The sequence below is a fragment of the Pholcus phalangioides genome, unplaced genomic scaffold, assembly GCF_987345545.1.
Source record: "Pholcus phalangioides strain wild (caught in Gottingen) unplaced genomic scaffold, Ppha-v1.0 ptg000013l_1, whole genome shotgun sequence".
In the NCBI taxonomy this organism is placed as follows: domain Eukaryota; kingdom Metazoa; phylum Arthropoda; class Arachnida; order Araneae; family Pholcidae; genus Pholcus; species Pholcus phalangioides.
The window spans coordinates 37,389,718-37,415,720 of NW_028301606.1; the positions used below are offsets into that span (position 1 = coordinate 37,389,718).

The following is a 26,003-nucleotide window of genomic DNA, read 5'->3' on the forward strand; positions in this document are numbered from 1 at the left end:
GAAGCTTCGTGTCGTGCAGTCATCAAGGGTACATGAGTGGGCCTTCGGCTCCGAAGGCCCATATTGATGATGTTTCATTGAATGGTTCGCAGTGATTGTAAATATTGCAGCCCTTTGTAAGTTTCCATTGTAAATGTTGTTTGCGTTGATGAGTACTATCATCCCTCTCTTTTGTTGAAACACTTTATGAGCATCCTGATTATATTCTTTAGCATCACCCTACCCATAAAAACCATCTGATAAGGGAAGTGTCCAACATCACAGGTTTCACTTTATTTCAAACGATAAAGAGAGATATTCTTGTACATCTAAATCTGACATACTTGAGACAAACCCATGTTCGGAAATCTATGTCAAAATACAATTGAATATGCATTAGTTTAAAAGAGATTATTTATTTATACAATATTGTTGGTCCTGGGGCCTATACAAGAGGATGTGATTGAAAATAACGAAGATATTATTTGATATTTGGACAAAAAATTAGTGACAGTGGGGGATTCGACAATAGAGCTTGGGAGTTGGTTCCATTCACCAATGGTATGAGGAAAGAAGCTGTATTTAAAGCAGTCAGGGGAAGCAAAAATTGGTTTTATTTTAAGGGAATGGTTGAGTCTTGTCTGGAGATGTAGGATGGTTTGGCTAAGATACCAGAGGTATCTATGTTGAATTGACAATGGAAAATTTTATATAACAATATTAATTGAGAAATGAGACTAAGAGTAGAGAGAGGGTGGAGATAAAGTTTGTTTTTAAATTTGGACACGGAAACGAAAGATGACCAGCAGTCGTGAGCAAATCGGGTGGATTTATTTTGGATTGGTTCGAGTTTGTCTATATTACTGGAGGTGTAGGGGTCCCAGATTTCAGCGGTGTAGGAAAGAATGGGAGAGATAAAAGTCTGGTAACAAAGTAGTCTGATATCCCGAGTAGAGCGTTTAACCCTTACAGGACCATAAGGTTGCTGAGAGTAAATATTAGTATGTAACTGTTATTTTAGATTATTATTGATTTGAATTCTTTTTTCTAACCGTTCCCGTTTATGTAATTGCGTTCAGCATACGTTCTATTTTGACATTCTGTATAAAAAGTGCAGATAAGGTTATAATTAAATACGACAATCACCAATTTTAAAATGGAAAATGTTTCCCTTAGTCATGAAAGGATTAAGGTTGCGGCAGAGGAAGAAAAATTTATTAAGACATTTCTGGTAACCATGGTGCACTGTTGCCCAGGTCAGTAAGATACTCTCCTAAAGTACCAAAGGATGTTTAGCGTTGTCTCGAGTTTGATACCCGGTTTGTCTTTGCCAGAAAACTTTCTTGACACACGGGTACAACAAAAAACGGTGACTTGATCGCAGCAAAAAATTGCTACCGCAGGGAGTCCCCCATTGAGGGGTTAGCGCACCAACCTCTCGATGAGTATAAAAAAACAAGCCTGCCGTTCAAAATCTGCAATAAATTGTAGGTCCCGGTCTAATTAGCCCTCGTGGTGCGACACATTCAAATTCTGGTAAACGTAGTAAACATGTTTATTCCAATGTAGGTCCGGTGAGATTATGATACAGAGGTATGTGATTTGAAAAACTTGGGATAACGTTAAATTATTGATGGAGTATAAGTATTAAAGAGGAGGTAATTTACGGGTAACTTTCATGTGAACCGTTTTTGAGATATTGATTGGCATTTGCCATAAAGAACACCAGTCCGCGATGGAAGCCAGGTTTCATCAAATTCATGGTGAATGATATGGTAAATTACAGTCATCAGCAAATAATTGAGTGGTGCAGTTGAGGGATTCTGGTAGGCCATTGATGTAAATTAAGAAAAGTAATGGGGAGAGGGCCAATCCTTGGGGTATATCCCAGACTTTACGGGAGCGGATGGGGAGTTAAGATTATTAACATCGACAAACTGTATTGATTTGATGTATTTGCATTCTTGATTGCAAATTATTATTGACGTCATTTTTTTCCCCTTTAAAGAGTTTCTGATTGCAGAAGTGATTTTTACATTGTGTGATTTTTCCCTTTCATTTTTATTCATAAAAATATAGTTCTTTGTTGATGACTCTAATTCAAAATTGTATTTCATATTTATTAGGTTATAGGAATTTATTGTTATGTAGCGGACACTACATTCCTGAAGTCGCTGACTCCGATGTTAGACCTTCCTAAGAGAGAAGCGTATTTTCTGTATGATATTATCATTACCGATGGCAGAGATAAACTCAAGTGTTTCCTTGCTCCAACTATTGGTCACCTTGTACAAAGACATCTTGTGAGTAACATAGTTTTCATTTTTAAATTTTTCTTCATCTTTATTTGATGATTTTTTTTTTAAATTTATATTTCTCTTATCATATTCCTATTATATCATGATTGCATAGTTGCCAAGTCTCCTGTACTTCCAAAAAAATTCTAAAATACCCCAAATATCGACAGTGATTGAAAAAATCACCACTTTTTAGAGAGAAAAAATTGTTCCCAAAAATTTAACCTGCAAAAATCCTTTTTTTTTGAAGAAATGTTTTATTGGGGTGAGGGAAAAGTCAAAATTTACCAAACCGCTAGCGTTAGTTTAGTACTTCCACAGTGGTATTGGTGAAATGACTCCTATCTTGGATAGCTGTGTATTTTTTTTTGGACCCGTTTCCGACTTTTCATTGCCATGGTTTTGATTTGAGTGTTGTGTAGCATCTTTCCCCTGCAGAAGCATGTGAATTTTCTTTTTGAACTTCATCTTTGCTTGGTATCCAGTCTTTAGTACTTGCTGCTGTGCTGGTCCAGTGGTTATAGTGATGAACTCACATCGTGAGGACCTGGGTTTAAACCCCACTGATGCCAAAGTGGTGGTCGGCTAAAGTTGATTTTCTGTGGTTCCCAACTTCAAGGTGCGAATGTGAGCCGTTCTTTTTATTAAAAAGTTCTCACCACAGAGAGCAATAGGTCTACAAAATTATAAATATTCAATCAATATGTTTCACTCATGGTTTAAAAAGCAGATGGCAACACTCTATAACAAGCATTACACAGAAACAAACTTCACGTTAAGTTTACAACATGTACATGCACATTCCAACATATACCAATTTGTTAGAAGTTCCAGAGAGGAATATAGACAAGGTGCATGAGTGGTTTAGTAGTAGTCTTTAGTGCTTTGTATACATTACTACCAAAGCCCAAAATTGGCCAATTCACGATAGGGCCAGCCATTTCATGAATTGGCCAATTTTATTTAATATTGACCTGGCTAGTTTGCGAAGGGGTTGGTGATCCCTGGCCAAAGACTGATAACAAAAGACGTGATTTGGGATCATCATCAAGTTGGCATATTTTTCGTGATAATTATGAGTGGCCAGCCTCGTTGCAAATTGGCTTCACTCTGGGCTTTGGCAATAACATATATATACAGTAATGCCCCAACATGCTTTTCTTCTACCTACATCACCTAGCATTTATGTCATCTGATCCTAAAAATGATTTTTTTTTTCAATTAGATGCATTGTGTGCAGAGCTTAAAGGCTTTTGATACATCATGTTAGAGATATATTTTTTCCAGTTAGAGTCACATAAAAATAGACAGATGGATAAGAAGGAATAAAGAAAACCTGCAAATTTACCTTCTTGTCCTTCTGAGGGGTAAAGGGCATTACCATTGGAAAAGTTTACCTAGATTTACTTCTTTTCCAACTTGCGTTATTATAGTCTTGGATAAAATTACTGACGTAAGTCAGGTATTGCTCTGTACCAGCACTCCCTCGCTTATGAACAAATTAAGTCTAGCAATGTTATTGATTCACACATATATGAAACAAGAAAGTATGTAGTTATGGATACCTATTTGGTTTTTTGTGAACTTTTTTTTTTTTCAAAATCTTTTCTTTATTTTTTTTTCAGCTGAAAGTTGGTGATTTCATTCGAATGAACTCTGTTAAAATGTGTTACCTGGAAGGAGAATTCGGTGACAGGCATATTGTCACATATGTTTTACTAGAAAACATAGATGTAATCGAACGTGCTTTCATGGCTTTACCACCACTAGGTAAAGTAGTAATCTTGATGGTAATTTAAATTTTTATTTGAGGAATATTAATGAATATTTTTTAATACTTTTTTGTGGTCTATTGTAGAGTTATAATGCAAGTTTTATCAAATTTATAGTAAAATTAGGTCTCCACAGAACAGTCATTTTGTTCTATCAAAAAAATAAAAATAAAATAAATAAATATATATATATATATTTATATTTATTTATTTTTAAAATAGGAACTGTGTGAGCTTTTTAATGCTTTTGAATGCAATAAAATTATTTTAAAATAATGTTCATTGTTTCTAATAATGCCTATATCCACAGTTTACAATTGTGAAATACAGTTTGTGGAGAAGAATGATGTGTGTGTGTCCTTTTTTTTTACCATACACTTTCAACCATTTATCAAAAGTCGCTGAAGTCATCAGTGCTTTTTCGTTAAAATGTTAATCCAACTTCGATAATTTTAATTCCTTTGAAACATATCTGTGAGATTTACTTGCATTGATAAATAACAGCTAGGATTTGTCATCTTCTACGTAAGCAAGGTATTATAAAAATTTCAGGTAGTCATATGTATAACTATGAAATCCTAGCTTATAGGTGATCAGCTGGAATTATCAGTAGTATAGTATCCCAGGCATATTGCTCCAAGGAGGAGGACAAAGACTGTTCTCTGTTGCTTTGCTCAACCTATCGAAAAAATCTCACACACACACTTTTAAATGCTGGTGTTTTGTTTCTGAAATAATTTGACAAAGAGCAGCACTTATTGTATTGAATGTTCTTTGTCGGACAAGTTCTTACAAAATATTTGGGATGCTTTTCATTGAAAAAATGGGACTTTGTGCAACTCTCTAGAAAAGTTTTATTAAAAACTTAGTCAAAATAATATCAAAGAATTTTCTGTAGAAATCATTTTGTGTTTCACAAATTTTAAAAAATAGGTATTTATGTAATAAAATTTGAATTCAAACATCATTCAATGATGTGTTGATTGAAATATCATTATAAAGTGTAACTAATTGGTTTGTGATTAATATATCTGATTATTTTTGTCTTTTTTTTTAGGCATAACATTTTGTTTTAATTGTGAAATTTTTATACTATGCATCTCCATTTAAATATGAAATTGTGATAATGTATCATTCTCCCCTTATTCCTCATCAGACCAATTAAGGTTTTTAGATTCAAGCAATCCAAGGGAGCTTGAGTGCAGACCTCTAGTCACTGGAAGGAAATATTATTTGGAAGTATGGTGCACCATGCAGCCATTTGGACCTGCTTGGTCTGATGCTTGTAAGCTATTTTTATATGTGCAGTTGATATAAGTGGCATTATAATGTCATGATATGAGTTGTAAAATTATTTTTTTGTTTGGAAAAAGGCAAATTTATAAAGAGTGAGGAAAAAAAACACGTAAAGGAAAGCACAACTTTTTCATTCCCCTGACTAGATATTTGATATTGCTGCTGCTTGCTGATCAGAAATTTGCATAGATAGGTTGATTATATGACCTACATTTAAAGAGATATTGCTGTGATTTTGAGATACTGACTTTCTATAAAATAATTTCCTTTATGTTCAACTAAACTTGAATTTCATTCTTTTCCAAAATCATGGATTGATATTTTCATCATATGAGCATTTTAATCCACTGCAATAAAAGTAGGTTCATTTCCCGCAATTTCTCAGTGATTTCAATGATACCTTTGACTTTTTTGGCAATAATAGGTGATGTCACTAGAACCCTGATTCCCCACAGGGGAGCAATATGATTTTTAAAGGGAGCTATCATGATTTATGAAAATTCATATTTGATGAAAAAATTTCTCAGATTCATATTTGATGAAAAAATTTCTCAGAATTTATGGAAAATTCATATTTGATGAAAAAATTTCTCAGAATTTATGGAAAATTCATATTTGATGAAAAAATTTCTCAGAATTTATGGAAAATTCATATTTGATGAAAAAATTTCTCAGAATTTATGGAAAATTCATATTTGATGAAAAATTTCTCAGATTCAGATTTGATGAAAAAATTTCTCAGAATTTATGGAAAATTCATATTTGATGAAAAAATTTCTCAGAATTTATGGAAAATTCATATTTGATGAAAAAATTTCTCAGAATTTATGGAAAATTCATATTTGATGAAAAAATTTCTCAGAATTTATGGAAAATTCATATTTGATGAAAAAATTTCTCAGAATTTATGGAAAATTCATATTTGATGAAAAAATTTCTCAGAATTTATGGAAAATTCATATTTAGTGGGAAAATAATTGAATAATTAATGAAAGTTAATATTTAGAAGGAAATGATTTTGGAATTAATGAAAAAATAATTTAAGTATCAATGAAAATTCATATTTAACGAAAAAATTACCTCAGATAAATAAGCGAAAATTCTCCAATAATCTAGGGCTCCCTATCTCCCTCAAAGCCCCATTGGGTTTACCCGTTAAGATGCTACTGCAAGAACCAAGATGCCATAATATAACTTTTTGACCATTGGGCTTCATGGAAACTTTTATTGGCCTGCACTGTCTTAAAGGTTGAAAACTTGTGTTTTTTTTTAGACCAGGTTATAGGACTTTCCAGGTTTTTTTGCTTCCTCTCCACATAGATTCTGATGGAGGAGAGCATAGGCTAATTTAGAGTTTCAGAAGAGCGCAGAGAGAATCTCTTCAAAGAAATTTTGAGTCTTTAACCCTCAAAAAGAATTTCAAATTCACAGAAATAGATTGAAACAGCATTTAAGAATTTTTTGAATACAATAACAATTTTTTTTTTCTTTCTATCATCTTGGGATGCATATCGACCCCCCCCCCTCTTCCTGTGTGTCTTTTATAGGGAGCATCAAGATTTTACTAGATGCTTAGGTGGGGCATGATGAAAAGAAAGTTAATAAACATTGCATTATATAGATTATTTCCTAGGTTTCTTGATTTACTGTATTTATTTTTATTTAAAAAAATAGTCAACCGAAGTACAGTGAAACCTGTCTAAGACAGACACTGTATGAGACGAAAACCTGTCTTAAATGAGACAAATCTATAGTCTTGTGAATAATTAATGCTTTTTTCAATAATAGGAAACCTCTTTAAGACGGAAACTGTCTAACATGGAAATGAAAGGCATATTCAGTCTATTTGTAGATACAAAACTGTTAAAATGGAAAAAATGTTTGGCCAAGTGCAAGTTTTTGTTATTCGAAAAATGATGAATGCTTATTATCTATCTGAACTGGTTCTTAGGGCAGGCTTGAAAGGAAGCAGATTTACTGTTCAAAATTTAGTAAAAGCTTGTTTTTTGTTTAATATTTCATTTATGATGGAAATTATGACTTTTGTTAGAAAACACTCCCATTTTTTGGAAAAAGTTTAATAATTTCGGGAGAGTAATTCGTGAGGGAGACTGAATTATTGTTCGCAATTTAGCGATACTGTGTTTTGGCTATTGCAGAGATTTTCATTTAGTATAGAGATGGCCACCAGCAACAAGAAATGCATATTGAATTTGAACACAAAAATGTGAGTTCGTAGAGGTGTGAAAAAACAAAATTTAAGTGTTATAGATGTGTAGAATTGTTTTTGTTTCACAAACATAATTGGTTGTTGATCTCCTTGTCACCATTTTTTTTAAAAAGGTATGCAATTTCTCAATTTTTATTTTAAATACAGTGAAACCTCGCTATAACAATACTCAATATAACGATATTCTTTATTACGATAAATCCCACTATAACAATATTTTTAGATTTTTGAAACCGTTATTTTATATATACATAAAAAAAACTTTATTTTTTTTATATTTTGCTCAAAATCGTTTTCTGAAATCTTTGAATTTAATTTTAACTTTGTCACTTTTCCTTCTTCTGAAGGCATCTGAAAACATCAATATTTTGCACTAAAAGCTAAAATAAGTTATTGGTATCGCTACTTTCTGTGTAAGAAAGGAAAGTGCAAAGCATCTTAGTGAATTTTTATTATAATCAATTTACAATTTTTTGCAGCGAATAAATACATAAAAGTGCATTTTCTGATGGTATTAACTATGTCCATGTAGAAAAGATGACGACAACATAAATTTGATCACACGTAAGGATAATTTTGCCTCTCGATACAACAATATTTTTTCTTGGTCCACAGAATATCATATCGAAGTTTTACTTTATTAAAAATGTTTCATTTTTGACAAAAGTAAGTGTTAATTTTATTGCTATTCAGGGGAAAGTTTTATATTGAAACTTAACTATTAGCAGATTAAATATGAAATTTCAAATGTATCCATATTTGAATCATCGAACATGAAAAAATTAAAAAAAAAAAGCACGTCTCTGTTTAACATTCGTTGGCTGAATATGTGATGAGCTCAAAACAAGTTTCGTAAGCGATAGAAATAAATTACTGCATATGTATTTGTATGTACACCTCTATAATACGGAAACCTTTCTAGAATGGAAAACAATTCTGGTCTCTCGACTTACCGTTTTATGCAGGTTTTACTGAATATATAATTGTGTGTGTTGTTTGTATTGATACTTTTCTACGTAAACACTTCTCGCTTGCCGGAAGTTGTCCACTCCTGATTTATGTCAGTGTAATATGGAAATAGAAAATACTACATGGGAGTAAATACAATTTTCTTGTTACTTTGCATTCCATTCATCTTTGATTTTACAATTCTTTTTTTTTTTCAACAAAACATAATTTTCGTTAAAAATGATTTCACTGTGGAAAAATAAGAAAATTAATGTAATTTTAACGTTGATTTACATCAAATATAAATATGTGTTCTTTCAATATGTTAATTCTGATCGATAGTCACTTCATTTGAAAACTTTTGATACTGACGTTAAAAATGGTTGCTATTTATTGAACTTTGTCCTGTGGATGTATATCTGCCACCAATGTAATAAAAATGTTTTAGGCTTGTTTTACATGAAATTAAAAAATAACACTTCTATCTTAATGAAAAAAGTAATTGTGTGTGAAATCATTGTTGTGGCGCTGATTTTTTATCATGAGTGTGATTTTTGATCAGTTTTGATAATTATTAATTATTAAGAATTTTCAACCCTTTAATTTTCTTCATTGTTCTTTTTCTCATTACAAATCGGCTTTATTAGTATAATTTTTACTTCGTATTCAGAAATCTTTGGCAGTTTCTTTTCCATATTTCAGCTAAAATTGTACTTTTTTTCTCCCTATTGCAAGTATAGCTGCATTCAATTTCAATGAGAATGATCCATTACCAATAGCATTCACCTCTGTGATGGAGTTCAGTGCCGATTGGAAAAGGCTACCAAAACCATATCCAGCCCTCTTAGTCAGAGTGATCAGCAGGGGTAGACTTCATCACTATGGACACAGTGCAAACGAACATCCATATGCATTTGTTGTGAGTTCATTTTCATTTTCCTCCATTTTATATACATAGTTATTCATTGATAAATCTTGTTGAAATGCTACACGTGATAGTAGACAAGTGATTTTCTGCTGTATGTAACTGAAATTCATGAGTGCACAAACTTGCCATTTGTCGCCATATTACACATTGGATTACTTTTGCAGGCATTATCAGAGTTAAAGTACTTGTGGGGGGGGGGGATCAAATAGGAATAACAAATTATAAAACCAATTTGCACATACATTTTTTAATCATCCTTTCTTGTATAAAATTGATTATTTTAATTTTCTCTATGACATCTAATCTTTAATGAAATATTTTTTTGAATATTTTGTTGGCTGGGTAAAATACTTGAGCCAAGTCAATCCATAGGTCAATGTTTGTGCACCCATGTAGTCAACAAATAAAATTTTAAACTGATAATTTTTAAAATTTCATCTTGATTTAACATTTTTGTTTGTGAGCTTCTTTGTAAGCATTTTGTTTACATACTTCCAAAATATCAAAAAAAATTCTCTACAGGCATTTTTGATGGTCTCCGACTCTACCGGTATAGCTTCTGTGAAGTTGTTTGGCAAAGCAAATCTTGGACTATATGAGCAGTGAGCCTTTAAACTTAATTTTTTTTTGTGTGTTATCTTATTAGCTAATGATATAATCCATTTACCTTGAACTAAAGATCTGACCATAGTATACAGTGGAATCTCGATAACTCAACATCTATTATTCCCTTGGTTGGCACAATACTAATTTCAATGTAGGAAAAACTCTCTTAACTCGACACGTGTTTGGCTTAACTCCACTTAAGTTGACTATAATTTTTGTCCCTTTACCACAGCTGGTTTTTACAATTGCTTGTGTGTTACCAGTTCTAAGAATTTTTTGACATTGTTCATGGATATTTCAACAAACCTTTGTTTCTTTGCAGGGTCCCCTTTTTTAATTGGGGGGGGGGGCATCATGCATGTGAGGAATGAACGTTTGAAACCTGCTGGCCGGCTTACCATTTTTATGCCATTTCCAAAGATGGTTTTCATTCTTTTCATGGTAAAAAAAAGTGTAAATTTTTATAAATAATGTTTCCAGAACTGGTTTAACATTAATATAACTGATTATTTATTACTTTAAATGTGGAGATACATAATCTAAGCACTGGCGTGAAAATGCACAAACAGCTTACTTGCTGGAGACACAAAAACGTTGTGTTTACAAAAGTGCCGTTGCCACTACATGATAGTAAAATAACACCTTTAGGTTTTAGCCTTTTAAATGGCAAAGTATATTTATTACAATACTCCCCCCAAAAAATATGAAATACATAGATGATTATATAATGCAAAACAGAAGTTGATGTTCATAAATCAAACGTGAAGGCTTTTTCCGCTCACGCAGTGGATATCGACGAGTCACTGGTACAGTACTTTTATCAGCAATATCATGATTCACCGGATCACTTTTTGTTGCGCAGTTCTTATCAAGAGCAGAAGAATTCACTCCACTGTCTTTGACATCTGACACAGGAATACAATTGTCACAGCTAGATGAAGATTCGCTGTCATCACTGGGATTTGGAAGTGATGAATGAGTAATGTTCTCATCAACAGGAACATGTGTAACAGATCTTTCACTCGCAATTGATTTCCTAGGAATATCACATTCACTACTATCAGTAGTCACTGGATTATAACCATGATCAGGGCGTAACTGATCAATGTGAGCAAGATATTTCTCACTAGCGATGTTAACAATCCATGTCTTGCTTCCCTTGGGTTCCACCAAAGTTCCCCGACTCCACTGATGATTCTTACTGGATCGAACAAAAACTTTCTGACCAGGGTGAAAATATTTTTTTGCATTATGACTACGGTCATAATACATTTTCTGTGAATCTTGTTGTTTTTTTACTCTTGCTTGAACACTGGGATGTACAAGAGACAATGGTGTTCTGAGTTGTCTAGACAAAAACAATTCAGCGGGGGATACACCAGTTGTACAATGAGGTGTAGAACGATATGTCATCAGGAATTGAGAAATTTTCTTACTCAATGATCTATGATCATTTGGATCATTTTGCATTTTTGACAATGCATGCTTGAAAGTCTGTACTGACCTTTCTGCAAGTCCATTAGATTGAGGATGATATGTTGGTATCAGAGTATGAATAACTGCATTAGATTTTAAAAAGGATCTGAATTCCTCTGAAACCAATTGAGGACCGTTGTCAGAAACCAACTCTGACGGTAAACCGTATCGAGAAAATAACTGTTGAAAGCATCAATGGTACTAACAGAAGTAATAGAAGGCATTTGTATCACCTCCAACCATTTAGATTGGCTATCAACCACCAAAAGATAATTCTTTTGATCTTTTTGAGCAAAGTCAATATGCACTCTATCCCATGGAAATTTGGACCATACCCACGGTTGAAGTGGGGTTCCTGGCAAAGCTTTGCTTACTTTCTGACAGGCAGAACAATGTTGAACAAGATTTTCGATTTGTTTGTCCAATTGTGGCCACCAAATATGACTTCTGGCAATAGCTTTCATCTTGGAAATTCCAGAATGTGTATCATGCAGTAAGTCTAATAAATGTATTCTAAATTTTTCTGGAATAATCACACGCATTCCCCATAGAAGACAACCACAGTCCACGGACAACTGATCTCTTCGTATGAAAAATGGTTTTAAAGCCTCATTATCGAGTCTTTCAGGCCAACCATTCTGAACATACTTCAAGGCCATTCCCAAAATTGGGTCATTGCGAGTTGCCTTGGCAATATCTGAACTAGTTATTGGCAAATCCTCACAATATGAAATCTTGAATACATCAGATTGTGCATCCGTCTCAGATTCTACTGGAGCACGAGATAATCCATCAGCATTAGCATGATCAGAACCCTTTTTTTACTCAATAGAATACTTGAATGAAGATAACAACAAAGCCCACCTCTGCAGCCTAGCTGCCGCAATTACAGGGATACCTTTGTCTGGTGCAAAAATGCTTATTAAGGGGCGATGATCAGTTACCAATACAAAGGGTTTACCAAACAAATACTGCTGAAATTTTCTTATAGCAAAAATGATTGCTCCCCTCTTTTTCAATTTGAGAATAATTTTGTTCAGCTTTAGTTAATGTTCTAGAAGCATACGCTATGGGATGTTCCCTGTTGTCCATGACATGTGATAAAACAGCTCCTAAACCAAATGGAGAAGCATCACAAGATACTCGTAATGGCAATGTTTCATCATAATGGACAAGTACTGCATCTGATGATAGAATGTTTTTACATTTCTGACAAGTTTCTTCACACTGAGACGACCATTTCCATGGTGTGTCCTTATGAAGCAATTCATATAGAGGACCCAATAGCATAGCAGAATTTTTAATGAACTTTGAATAATAGTTCAAGAGACCTAAGAATGACTTGAGTTCAGTGACATTAGTGGGAGCTTTCATTTGCTTAATGCACCTAATCTTTTCATCAGTAGGATGAATACCTTGACTGTCAATTATATGGCCAAGAAATTCTACACTTTCATGCAAAAAACTACATTTTGACAAATTAAGTTTGACATTATAATCAGAAAATCGTTGAAATACATTCTCTAATGTTTTCAAATGTGCATCAATTGTATCACCAGAAATCAAAATATCATCTTGAAAACATATCACTGATTGCAAACCCTGAAGGATCTTTTCAATTGATGATTGAAAAATTGCCGACGCACTATTTATGCCCTACAACAATCTCAATGGGCGTACTAAACCTAGGTGAGTGTTGAGAGTAAGACATTCTTGTGAGCGTTGATCAAGTTCGATTTGTTGGTAAGCATGACTCAAATCCAACTTTGAAAAATACTTTCCACCGTTGAGAGTCGAAAACAAATCCTGCTGTGTAGGCAGTGGATACTGATTTTGATCAAGATACTTGTTCACAGTGACCTTAAAATCACCACAGAGTCGAACATCACCATTCTTTTTCGGGACGATCACAAGAGGTGTTGCCCAACTGGAATGCTCCACAAATTTCCAAACTCCACGTTGTACAGATTTGTGAATTTCTTCGGCAACTTTCACCTTCAATGAATAAGGCACAGGACGTGATTTGCAAAAACCTGGCTGAACATCCTCCTTCATTTTCAATGTTGCCTTGATATGTCTAATTGGTTCACAACTTTCTTCGAAAAGCTTGTAATATTTATCAGTCAGTCTCTTGGCAGGATCACCAGATTCATTTACCTTGTATATAGAAAATATTTTAGGCCAATTCAACTTGAAACATTTTATCCAGTCCCTTCCAAACAATGCTGGTCGATGATCGCCTTTGACAATTATAGCACAGGACTTGGAAGTCTGATTCTCATAAGTGACATGTACAATCGCTTCCCCTGAAACATCAATAGGATTTTGATTGTAATCTTTAAGAAATACATTCGTAAACTTGGGAACAATATGAAGTAAATGTTTCTTCAGCCAACACTCGGAGATAATGGCTACATCTGCCGCAGTATTTAACTCCATTTCCAATTGTTTACCACAGATCTGTACGTTAACCAAGAAACCGAGATTCTTTATTCAATTTATTAATTGAATTCGCTGAAAATAAATTATACTCTTCATTGTCCAATTTATCTGCAGTAGATACCATTTTAGCAGAGAAATTTTTCTGCTTTGACTTGCATACTGGAGAAATATGTCCAATTTTATTGCAGGCATGGCACCTAGCATTTTTGTACTTACACTTTTCGGCAGTGTGTGACGCACCACATCGATAGCATTTCTGAGAACTTGATTTGTTTTCGTGAATACCTTTACTCCATCTTGGCTTGATGAAAAGTCGATTTTCCCACTTTGTTTACATTTGATGAGAGTCCAGCCGCTATAATCTTGATATTACTAGAGCCTTCTTCAGCGAGTTCCATTGCTACAGCTATGTCAATGGCATCTGCAAGTTTCGAATTTTTTTTTGCCAGTAGACGTTTTTGAGTTGCCTCGCAGCGAATACCGCAAACGAATCTATTCCGCAAAGCCTCATTCAAAAAATCGCCAAAAACGCACGTTGATGCAAGCCGTTTTAATTCCACCAAATACTCTGCGATGCTTTCACCCTCCTTTTGATTTCGTCTGTGAAACTTGAATCTTTCAGTGATGGTAATCGGTGCAGGACGAAAATGTTCTTGAAGCAATTTGACGAGCTCTTCATACTCACAGTCCTTGGGTAGACGCGGTGTTAGCAAGTTACGAAGCAATTTATATGTTTTTGCACCGAGCACAGAGATCAACACCGGTACGCGTTTTTCATCTTCCACTTCATTTGCTAGCAAATACTGCTCGAGCCGTTCGATGTACAAGTCAAAATCTTCATTGGCATCATCATAAATCGACAACTGACCAACTAAACCTACTTTCGACATTGTAGCTATAGCGTAATCAGTTTCTTTTTCAGCGCGTACAAGTTTCAATTTATTTACCTTTACAGGAACACTTCTTCGTCGCCATTTTTATAAATAATGTTTCTAGAACTGGTTTAACATTAATATAACTGATTATTTATTACTTTAAATGTGGAGATACATAATCTAAGCACTGGCGTGAAAATGCACAAACAGCTTACTTGCTGGAGACACAAAAACGTTGTGTTTACAAAAGTGCCGTTGCCACTACATGATAGTAAAATAACACCTTTAGGTTTTAGCCTTTGAAATGGCTAAATATATTTATTACATAAATATTGTGAACATCCAATAAGGATAAAAATCTTAACTATTGGGAGCTTTGATATTGTCTGTTGCAAAGAATGTTTTCGGCGAAACTCAATTTTGTGATTTCTTGGAAAAGGAGTAAAAGAAAAAGATCTAAAGCCTAGTTAGACCTGAATATATCATTTGATTTTCATCGTATTGACGGACGTGAATACAATGGCTCCACGCAAACTTTATACTTCAACTTTTAAAATCAAAAGTAAAAATTTAAAAAAAAAAAACTAAAATCGAGTAAAACTCAGAGTGAACCCACCAAAGAATATGGAGTTGCATGAAACTATTTCGACATTTTTCAAAAATAAGGAAAAATTTTATCAGCGTTTGAATCTTCTTATGAACCAAGCAGAAAACGCATAAGAAAATCAGACTTCAGCAACTTAGAAGAAGCAACTCTTGTGGTTCAAATCCACTCAATCCCATTATCAAGACCAATAATTCCAGAGAAAGCAAAAGGTTTCGCAAAAAGTCTCAATCAAGATGATTTCACTGTGAGCAGTGGATGGTTGACCCGATTCAAAGAGCACCATGGCATTGTTTTGAGAGCATTTGCAGAGCATATCTGCATTTCAAGAAACTGTTGAAAATTGGAATAATGATATTCTGAAACCAATGATAGAAGGGTATAAAGATTCAGTCAGATGTGTTTAATTGTGATGAGACAGGTTTATTTTTTCACCTTTTGCCTAATCAAACTCTTGCCATCAGAGGAGAAAAATATGAAGGAGGTAAAAATCACAAAGATCATTTGACAGTTCTTTTGGCAGCAAACTCATACAATTCTGAAAGATTAAAACCATTAGTTATTGGAAAATCAAAAACCTACAGTGCTTTAAGAATGTTAAAACTCTTCCTGTATACTATGATGGTAACAAAAAGGCATGGATGACATCAGAGATTTTCGAACAGTGATTGAGAAAGCTAGATAGAAAATTTTCAAGTGAGAAGAGAAAAGTTTTATTTATTTTGGATAAAAAAAAAATTCATTGCACCGCTCATCCAAAAATAATGGACCTTTCAGCAATCAAATTATGCTTTTTACCACCAAATTCAACAGCTATTTCACAACCACCGGATCAAGGAATTGTGTGTGTGGTTGTACACCCCTCTTTCCTGATGTTCAATTTGTTGCGCTATTGATTTGGCTCTTTTAAATCAACATGACAAACAGTTTAATTTTGAACTTAAAAATGTATTTCAGTCATTATGATCTTTTTAATTGTTCTAAATACAATTTTTTAATTCTAAAATGCCAAAATTCTTAGATTGCATAGCATTCTTTATTTTAAATTTCTTAATTTTATTCTAATTTTTCTTCTTAATTTCATTTCTTTATCTTCATTTCTTATTATAGTTAAGGAAACTTGTTTCAAAATTAGATCACTTACTTGAGGCATTCAAGTTCATGAGTGTACGGTGATTCTAATTCTTTTCTTCGATTTCCAGTTCACCACCTGGAGCAATACTTCTTATGGAGAATTACTTTCCTCGGGATAGATACCGGGACCTTCCGATGCCTCTTCTACATGGTGGTTTGATCACACTTCCATTAGCTGAAGTAGAGATGAGTGTGGGAGAATTCAACAGAGTGAAAATTGTACCAAGTACTGCAAATAATCTAGCACCAGAAATTGCTGTATTGCCTAATATAGAGTATGCATTTACTCAGAGAGCATCATTAGAGTAAGTAGGCTGTAGATTTTGTGACTGAAAAAAATCTTGGCTTTCTTTTCTCTTCACACACCATTTTGCAAGGTGGAAGAAAGCACACTTTCCGCAGCCATTTTATTTTTCATATTTTATCACTAATCTGATAAGGATGATTGAGTAGAAACATGTATGCTTTATTTCATATTCCTTGAAACCTTAAAAGGCATAGTTATAAGAGGTGATGTGAAGAGATAAATTTGTTCACAAATTTTTGTGAGTAATGGCTGATAAAAACAAATGGCAGACATTTTCACTTTTCATGTAAAGTTTAGTGCTATATAGTAATTTACATTTTGTGGTTTTCTGCTTGAATCTTTTCAGAATGGTAGCAGCTGATGCAAAAGTCGATATTGTTGGTCTGGTCACTTATGTTAGTAGTTACCACAGATTTGGCTACAAACGTAAGACATTCACATCATTTTAAAAACATTAAAAATAGATTATTTGGCTAGAACATTCTAAAGTTTTTGGACAAAAACCATTTATTAATCTTTTTTTATGAAATAACTTGATATTTTATTATTTTACTCCAAAATAATTTTCTTTTGATCTTTCAATGTATTAAATCTTTTGAATATATATTTCTGTTGAATACAAAAAGTCAGATAAAGTATTTTTGAGAGAACTACATATAAACTCTATTACTAGATCACACATGCATTTTGTAAACATTGTAAAGCAAGGTAGAAAAAATATTATTATAAAGTTGTAAAGCACTGTCAAAATTAAAAAAATCAACACAAAAACTATATGAAGTCAGTATTATCTCTCATCGAAAAGCTCTGTACAATAAAATTGTTTCGAGAAATTTCGAAAAGAAAAATTTTGGGGTTTTTTTTCATTGTGATTGTTAGTTTTTGGTTTTCCTGCTCATATTAAACAAAGCTGTTATTCTCCAATGCTTTATCCAAATATACATATATTTAATTTTCATTAAGAGTGTTTATCTTAAGACTCAACTGTAATCATAGGTGGAGATAGACTTGGAAGTCTGGGGGGGGGGGGGGCAAGATGATGATGATGATGTCAATTTGTATATACATATATACATTAGATCGGTTGACTCCACCTTTGATGCTGGGGGGGGGGGGGCTCCCCAGCGCGACCCAACCCGCAAGGGTAAAAGGCTTATATCCCTGGAGGGACAGGGCCTGGGCCGTGACTGGTTTGTCGGGGGGGGGGGAAGCACCGTGAAGTGATTCAATTACAGTTATGGGCGGTGGCCCATAACTGTAATTGAATCACTTCATGCAAAAAGAGCATTAGTCACAACTAGTTTTCAGAAAATAGCAAAAAACCGTTCAAGACTACCACTACTAAACCACACATGCATCTCGTCTATATTTCATTGCAGAACTTCTAATCAATTCGTACATGTTGAAAAGTGCATGTATGCATTGTGAACCTAATGTGAAGTTTGTTTAGTGTAATGCTATTATGTGCAGTGCTGCTATCAATTTTTCTAACTATGAGTAAAGTGTAATGATTGTATAATTGTACCGTTGTAGGCCTGTTGCTCTCTGTGTCAAGACTTTCTAACATTAAAGGTCCGGACACACCCTGCTTCCCATCTCAGAGAGATATCGAAGCTTTCCTGGGGGATGGGTGTATCCGGAAATTTATTAGTTTATGTGAAAATAACAAACAACGGTATACATATATTGTTAACAAGGAGATCAGCTTGCATTTGCACCTCAAGGTTGGGAGCCAAGACTGTAGCCTTTTTTTGCATAAATTTTGAAACTTTAGCTATATAAACCTCCTTTTACCAGGAAGCACCACAAAACTATGCTCTTTTGGCATGTCATATACAGTCGAATCCCGTTATAATGAATAATAAAACTCTTCGTTATAACAAAATTTTGTTACAAAGGAATTCCAGGTTTTTGCATTGTTCCCATGTAAGCATATCTGGGGGTGGGGGATTAGAAAAGTGTTTGTTAAAATGAGATTTTCATTATAACAGTATTTGTTAAAAGGGAATTCTACTTTTAGTAAAAGCATGTACTGAAGTGGAAAATGCCAAAAAGTAAATTTTGTGAAAAATAGACTTATGTCTTTCTTGCATAAAGTGATTCAATTATACACTTGCCGATGGCGTAGCTAACAAGAATAATTATTTTGTGGTAATTGCCATTTATCTTTTCAGTGAACAACATTGGTTGCCTCATTTATGTTGAAATGGTTGACAGCACAAGTTATGTGCCTTTCAAACTCATACTGTTCTGCAATCATTTTGTAAGTATATCATAGGTGTTATAGTAATTTTTGTTATTCACATTCTTTCCTCTGTCGACATAGCATCTTTGTTTGGATAGGGCGGTTTCGTAAATTTTGTATGTAAATAATAGTAAATGTTAATGCAAATGAATTTGCAAAAGTTTGCCATAACTGAATGGTTCTTTCCATCAGTGCATTTTGAAAAGTAGAGTTCATACAATCTGTCTTACTGTCATGCAAACCAATTGAGTGGGGGGTTTTTTTTCCAGTTTTCTTTTTTTGCCTTTTAAACTTTTACATAAATGTCAGAATAAGAATTAAGTGAAATTGAAATTCCGAATTTTTTTTATACTGTATAAATTTCTATTTAATACAATAAAACCCGTCTTAATGAACACCTCCTCAGATGCTGCCACTCTTCTTTTACGGCCAAATAATAATTTCCTGTTTTATACAAAAGTATGCATTTCAAACCTCTGATTAACGGTGACCCCTCTTTTACGGACAAGATTGTTTTTTTCCTGTTGGTGTCCGTAAAAGAGAGGTTTCACTATATAGTATAATTTCCACACTATAAAATTCCAATTGATGAAATATTCATTAATTTGTTGAATTTTTAATGACTTGTTTAACAATAAATAAAACATGTCCAGAACACATTTCAGCAGATTTGTTAATTCTTGTATTCTCTCAGTTTAGTGGACATTTATTCAATAACAATCAGTTAATGAATTCATCATTGAAAAAGAAGGGTATTGAAAATATATATCTCATCAGAAATATTTCATCGTAAAATGTCGCTAAGTCTTTACTTTCTTTACCCATTAAAAGTTGATATCCATGTAGAGCCAAGACTAGTGCTCTTATAACTCTGACAATTTTATTCAAAAACCACTCTAAGACTCTACATCTTCAACCCTGCAAGCATCGTAGTAGAAATCACTGAACCCCTCTTCAGAATGTTATATATATATTTTTTTTTAATGAAGTAGGCTTAATTCCGAATTTCAGCAGGTGTGCAACACTTTCAAAAGTATTCTATTGTGAGATCAACTTTACAAAATTTCTCTGAGTATGTCAATGTAAAAATAACAGGCTTTTAAGGACACGAGATATATCGTTAATGCCACTTAGAAGGTTAATTAAAGAACATTTTGTGACATAGCAGTCAAACAGCATAAGGAAGTTACTACCCTTGAAATACTAAGTAAAATTAGGTCCACACTATATATAAATAAATACAATCAGTTTTCATGTAAATATTAGCACATTTTTCTGCTGTGAAAAGTTATAAATACAATATTAATAACGGTGTAAAAACTTAGCTGAATGCAATCTCCATCCTTATTCTTATTGAATAATTGACATACCGAATTCTCAATGTTTGTGGCATGTTGAAGTTCAAAAATATATTTCTGCGTATTTCATGTTTGTGGTCATTTCTTAAAACTTTACTATTACAACCTTCAATTTAGAAATATAATCTTGATGATATTCGTCCTGGAGTGGTGCTAGTGTGTACTCAGATGAAAGTAATACATCTGGAGGCCATTTTAGTCCCCGACAGGCCATCATCCATTTTCCTGAAATCAACAACATTCTCTGAGGTAATTAAATCTATTGTGATTTCAATGTGTTTCCTGTAAAATTTGGTATTTGATTCCCTACAAGCATAAGTAGCATATTTTCCTGTTCAAAATCCACATATTATGCATTCAAAACATATGAATTTCTTAATGCAGGTTATAGACAGTTGTGTGTTATCTGCAGCTTCTCTTTTTTCTGAGATATTAGGATAGAAATGAATATTTAAATTTAAAAAAATTGAGTATAATTTTTTTTAAATAACAGATAGCATATCAATGGGAGTAGAAGAATGTGCGTTTTTCTTGAAAATCATGACCACCAAATCTTTTATTTCCTAGGCATATTTAATGAATGGAATATATATTGAATATATAATATAATGAATGGAATATATAATGAAGGTTTGCATAAGTGGATTATACACCACTACAGGTTATAGGGCATTTTTCTCTTTACAAAATTTACATATGTATGAATTACATATGCAGGAAATAACTGTAATATAATATCTGAATATGTACTGTCATACGTCTGCATATGATGTGTGATATATATCAGGGTTGAACAAATTGCAGAAAAAATCTAGGCACCAGAACAATTTTTTAGGAGCTAAAAAAAATTTTACTGGAGGAAAAAAACTCAAAATAAGGCTTCTTTTGACTTTTCAGGGGATAATAACCATTTTTCATGTTGGCAGATAAGCTGCTATAAATTCCAAACATTTTGTGCTGCTCTCAGCCTGCAAAAGAAAATAATAATTTATTAACTACATAAAATTTTAGGTGCCAATACCAATTTTAGTAGCCATGGCGACCTGGAATTTGTCCAGTTCTGATATATACTTACATATACTATGTGGGTACTATCGACTGCCCAATAATTACACACGAATCCTTGTGGATAAACTAATATGGAAAAGTGTTATTAATTTTTGATTTGATTAATAATTATGGAATTATAACATGTTAAAAATTGATGACATCACTCTGGAATCCTGGCATTTTTAAGGTGATAGCAATGCTAAAATCCTGAGAGTAATGAAGAAAGCTAAATCTGTGCAAACCAGTTTTTTTCCCCTTGCTCTTTCCCTCAAAAAACTTGACGTAACAGTGAAAGAAAATTAGGGGCCATTCAAGTATTACGTCAGCAGATTTTTACCCATTTTTAACTCCCTGTGAACAAAAGTCTCAAAATTTTTGTAAAAATTTACTAAGCAGCACATTTATAGATCGCTTGAGTGACCAGTGGCACATTTTCAGATCACTCAAGTGACATGTGGCACAGTTTTAGAACACTTAAGCGGCCCATAGTGCAATTCTACATCATTCAAGGTACTTGCTGCACATTCCTCAGTTACTTAAGTGATCCTCGGCATATTTACAGATCATTTGTGTGATGCGCAGCACAGTTGCACAGCACTTAAGCGGCCTGGACACATTTCCAGATCGCTTAGAGGATCCACAGTTCATTTAGAGATCACTAAAGTGGCTAAGAGGACTTATCAATAGGTGGAACATTAGTTCAGGTGCCCACAAACAAACAAGGGAATGGTTTTCCTTCGTTTTTGACACACTCAGTAAAGATGTCATTAAGAATATTCCATATTTTTATAAAAGGCAGTTGATTACATAAGCATCATTCAAATCCCCCCCCCCCCTCCTGTCATTTAAAGTCAGCAAATCGGAAACTCCCCTATCGATGCTGACGTAATACTTAAATGACCCTGTATAGCATTTTAGTAAAAAAAGTGGGATTTTTGGGAAGAATAATTTTTCTAATACATCTCGTTTGGCTAACACTTTAAATATCTGGTGATAAATTTGCCAATATAGTGGGGCGAAAGTAATATGTAATAACAAGGTTAACATTGCTCTACACCAGCGGTTCTCAACCTGTGCTCCGCGGAGCCCTTGGGGCTCCTTGTGCACTCTCCAGCCGCTCGAGGAAAATAATAAAAAAACAGTAAAATAAAAAAAAATTATTATAAATATTTTTAAATAGTAAAAATAAACCAGTAACTTTGATCAGTAATTAAAAAATTTTCCCACGAGGCTCCGTCATAGAATTGTTTTACTAAAAAGGGCTCCGTGAGTCAAAAAAGGTTGAGAACCACTGCTCTACACAAAGAGGAAAAAACACCAATTCTCAAAAAAAATAACCAACTTGGCTTCCAAAGGGATTGAATATTTCAGTTCATTTTAAATTATCTGCAACCAATTACATGGGGAGAAAATTGTTTTTTGCTATTGGGTATTTGGTGCATAACTGGCTGTTAGAAAACTGACACATCACAAAATTTCAAAGTGTTGTAACTCTCTTAATATTCATCTGATCCTAAAATGGAAAACCCTTTTCTTATTAGTTTTTCACACGGAATCGTGTGTGTAATTATTGGGCGGTCAATAGTATGCACCCTATATATAAGCGATACATATATGTGTGTGCATGATCCTTTAGATGTACACCAGACATCGATCTGACATTCCATATACGAGACATCAAGCTGTCATTCAAGTTGCTAGTATCATTCGTGACCATCACAGAGAAGTTGACTTTTTCAGAAACAATGTCTTAAGAATTGGTGGATTTGTTGCACTAACTCCAGCTTATAGAGATCTGAACTCGTTTCAGGAATATGAACAGCCAATGAAACCACAAAAGGTAGTTTTTATTTTTTTAAATTATGTATAGTTATGTATAGCTACAAGTACATTACAGGCTACCTACCCACTTGTCTGTTAGATAAGAAGTGGATAGGTGGATTGAATCTAAAACAACTCAAGAAAATAACCAATATATAGGTGATTCTCAGGCTATTTTTTGTGTTAGTTATACTGCTCATCTAAGAGTCTTTGTTGTACACATTAATCACATATTATGAGAAATATCTCCTTTATCAAGTCAAAATCTGTTGAAAAATCCTTTTTTTTTCTTTTTTGCTACTCAACTTGTGACACATAATTGTGTTATTAATCTAGTTTAAATTTGTTCTAGTCGAAATTTGTTAGCAATTTTTTGCTTATCTTGCAAAACACTCATAAGCCAAATTACTCATAATGTGAAGTTTTACTGAATTTTTACTGAATTATTCTCAACTTTAATTCGAGAATGAAACTCAAGGTATTCTTAAATGGTGAAAAAAAATATCTTGCATATAAATAAATTTTTGCATATTCACTATACATACATATACTTTTTTAAATTACAGATGACACCTGGTGCATACTGGTCAACAGCTGTTGAAATGGTTAATTATCGTCAGCGCATTCGGCATGTGCTAGGAGGCTTTGTTATCCATGTCGAGTATGTGGATATAGGAACTGTTGATTCTCATGATCCAGTTTATGGATGGTCTTATCATCATGACGTGCAATCAAGAAGAACACTTTTTCTAGATATAATGATAGCAAATAGAATAGGGAACCTGCAGCCTCTAAGAGTTGGTGAGGACATTAGATACATATTTCCTCAGCAGTATACGGCTGAGTTTGAAGATGAACTGAAACTATCCAAAGAACTTCCTGCAACAACTGCAGAATTTTGGAAACCGCGAGCTGGGGAGCCTGTACCAGGTGACTAATGGGTGTCTGTTTCAACTGCGAACAGTATTTTTGTCATTCAAACTTAAGATAATTTGAGTTTTGATTAAAAAGTTTTCAGAAAAATATAAAACTGGCATTCTGCAAAAAAATATCTAGAACAGAAATTAATGATTTTTATTTTCTATTTTTGCTTTTTAAAAATATGTTAAATGTATGATTTATGATAATTTCAGTGTCACCCATTGATTTTTTGAGAAAAAGTTTCATAAACTTTGTTAAAAATTTTTTTTTGAAGTACAGTATTTTCCTGCATATAATACATTAAAAACCCTTTAAGCCGGGGAGGGGGGGGGGGGTTCTCAAGCATATTCCACCCACGGCGCTCCTTTCCCTGTTCAATGCTTATCTGCAAGCTCAAGGGTCACCATTCTAAGGTGCCTCTGACAAAGGATGGCACTGCGCACAGTTTGAGAACCCTTGCCTTAAACTGTTTTGAGATTTCCCTGATCCGCATTATAATTGCCACAGTGGAAATCGCTAACCCCATGCCATGCATTTTTTCGTAGAAAGAATTTTTTTTTACAGATTTTGTGCAGGTGATAAGTGTTTTCTCCCAACACTGAGAATAATAAAAAAAGGAAGAGAAATACTCTGGCTTTTTCTATTATTTGCACTGTACGCATATTCCTATACTACTGTGAAACGAAACGGGAAAAACAGTCTCTCTCCTTATGTTATCAAACTTTAAATAAAAGTTCACTCCACCGACTGGCGCTCTGACAGATTGAGAGAGTTGGAAAACATGTTTTCGAATAAAGCTCTCTATATGCAGAGCTAGCTGGGCTTGGTGTTGCCAAAATAAGAGAGTTTTAAAGAAGCAAAATATCTTGTAATTTGCCGAAACACAGGACATACAGTATGTCTATAATATCTTGTCATTGCCACTGTAAGGGGTTAAGGCAGATCATATACTGCTGGGTGTTATCTGCAGTTTTTTTTTCCAATAAAAAAATTGAAGTTTAAATAAATATTTTTAAAACTCAATTTGTAAAAAATAATTGTTTTAAAGATTATTATAGATGATGTATAGAGATGTGAGTGGGAAAGTCAATTTTTTTCTTCTGGAAAAACAAGATAATCCTAAAACCTCTATTTCTTACGATTCTATTACGAATCAATGTAATTTGTGTATGTGAATCACATGCGGCTGCAGATTAAACTGTAGGTCCTTGGCTAGTTAGCCCTTGTGCAGAAAATGGCAGTGGTGCGACAAAAATTATCAAATGACAAAATTATTGTAAACATAGATATAATGATCATGAAGAGTTTGCAGTTCTTTAGACTAGCAAGCTTGTATTAATATCTGTGAAACCAGAACAATTGATAATATGGATCTATATAATTTAAATGAGAATTATAATTAGGACATAGCTTTCACGATTAGGGCTTTTACCTACTACTTAATCATACATGTACCTCATACACATTCCTCTGTGGAATTTCTAATGAATCGGTACATGTCAGAATGTGTTCTGAGCGTGGTATCCTGTAACGTATTAATGTCTGAGTTGGGCTTGTTTCGCGTTCTTTCTAGTGCTGCCGTAAGTCGGGGCTTTAACCTAAAAAATTGCATAATTGACCTTTGAAGTAGTAAAGCAAATGCATTAGTGGCAGTATACAGTGGCGCTCATGTAAAATAATGGAGATCCTTTTAATTCATTCCGAACTCCAAAAT

At 33.6% G+C, this 26,003-nt stretch overlaps 1 protein-coding gene across 2 annotated transcripts in view; it reads left to right on the forward strand.

Moving 5' to 3' along the window:
• Window positions 1-26,003, forward strand: part of LOC149079058 (RPA-related protein RADX-like) — a 37,224-nt gene that overhangs the window by 5,258 nt on the left and 5,963 nt on the right. For both annotated transcript variants that reach the window (XM_089241336.1, XM_089241337.1), the window contains exons 2-12: window positions 2,106-2,282; window positions 3,902-4,046; window positions 5,205-5,333; window positions 9,263-9,441; window positions 9,973-10,052; window positions 16,656-16,892; window positions 17,241-17,320; window positions 19,069-19,157; window positions 20,615-20,746; window positions 23,184-23,387; window positions 23,935-24,298. In XM_089241336.1, the coding sequence (XP_089097462.1) occupies window positions 2,106-2,282; window positions 3,902-4,046; window positions 5,205-5,333; window positions 9,263-9,441; window positions 9,973-10,052; window positions 16,656-16,892; window positions 17,241-17,320; window positions 19,069-19,157; window positions 20,615-20,746; window positions 23,184-23,387; window positions 23,935-24,298 (1,816 nt within the window). The remainder of the gene's footprint in view (window positions 1-2,105; window positions 2,283-3,901; window positions 4,047-5,204; window positions 5,334-9,262; window positions 9,442-9,972; window positions 10,053-16,655; window positions 16,893-17,240; window positions 17,321-19,068; window positions 19,158-20,614; window positions 20,747-23,183; window positions 23,388-23,934; window positions 24,299-26,003) is intronic.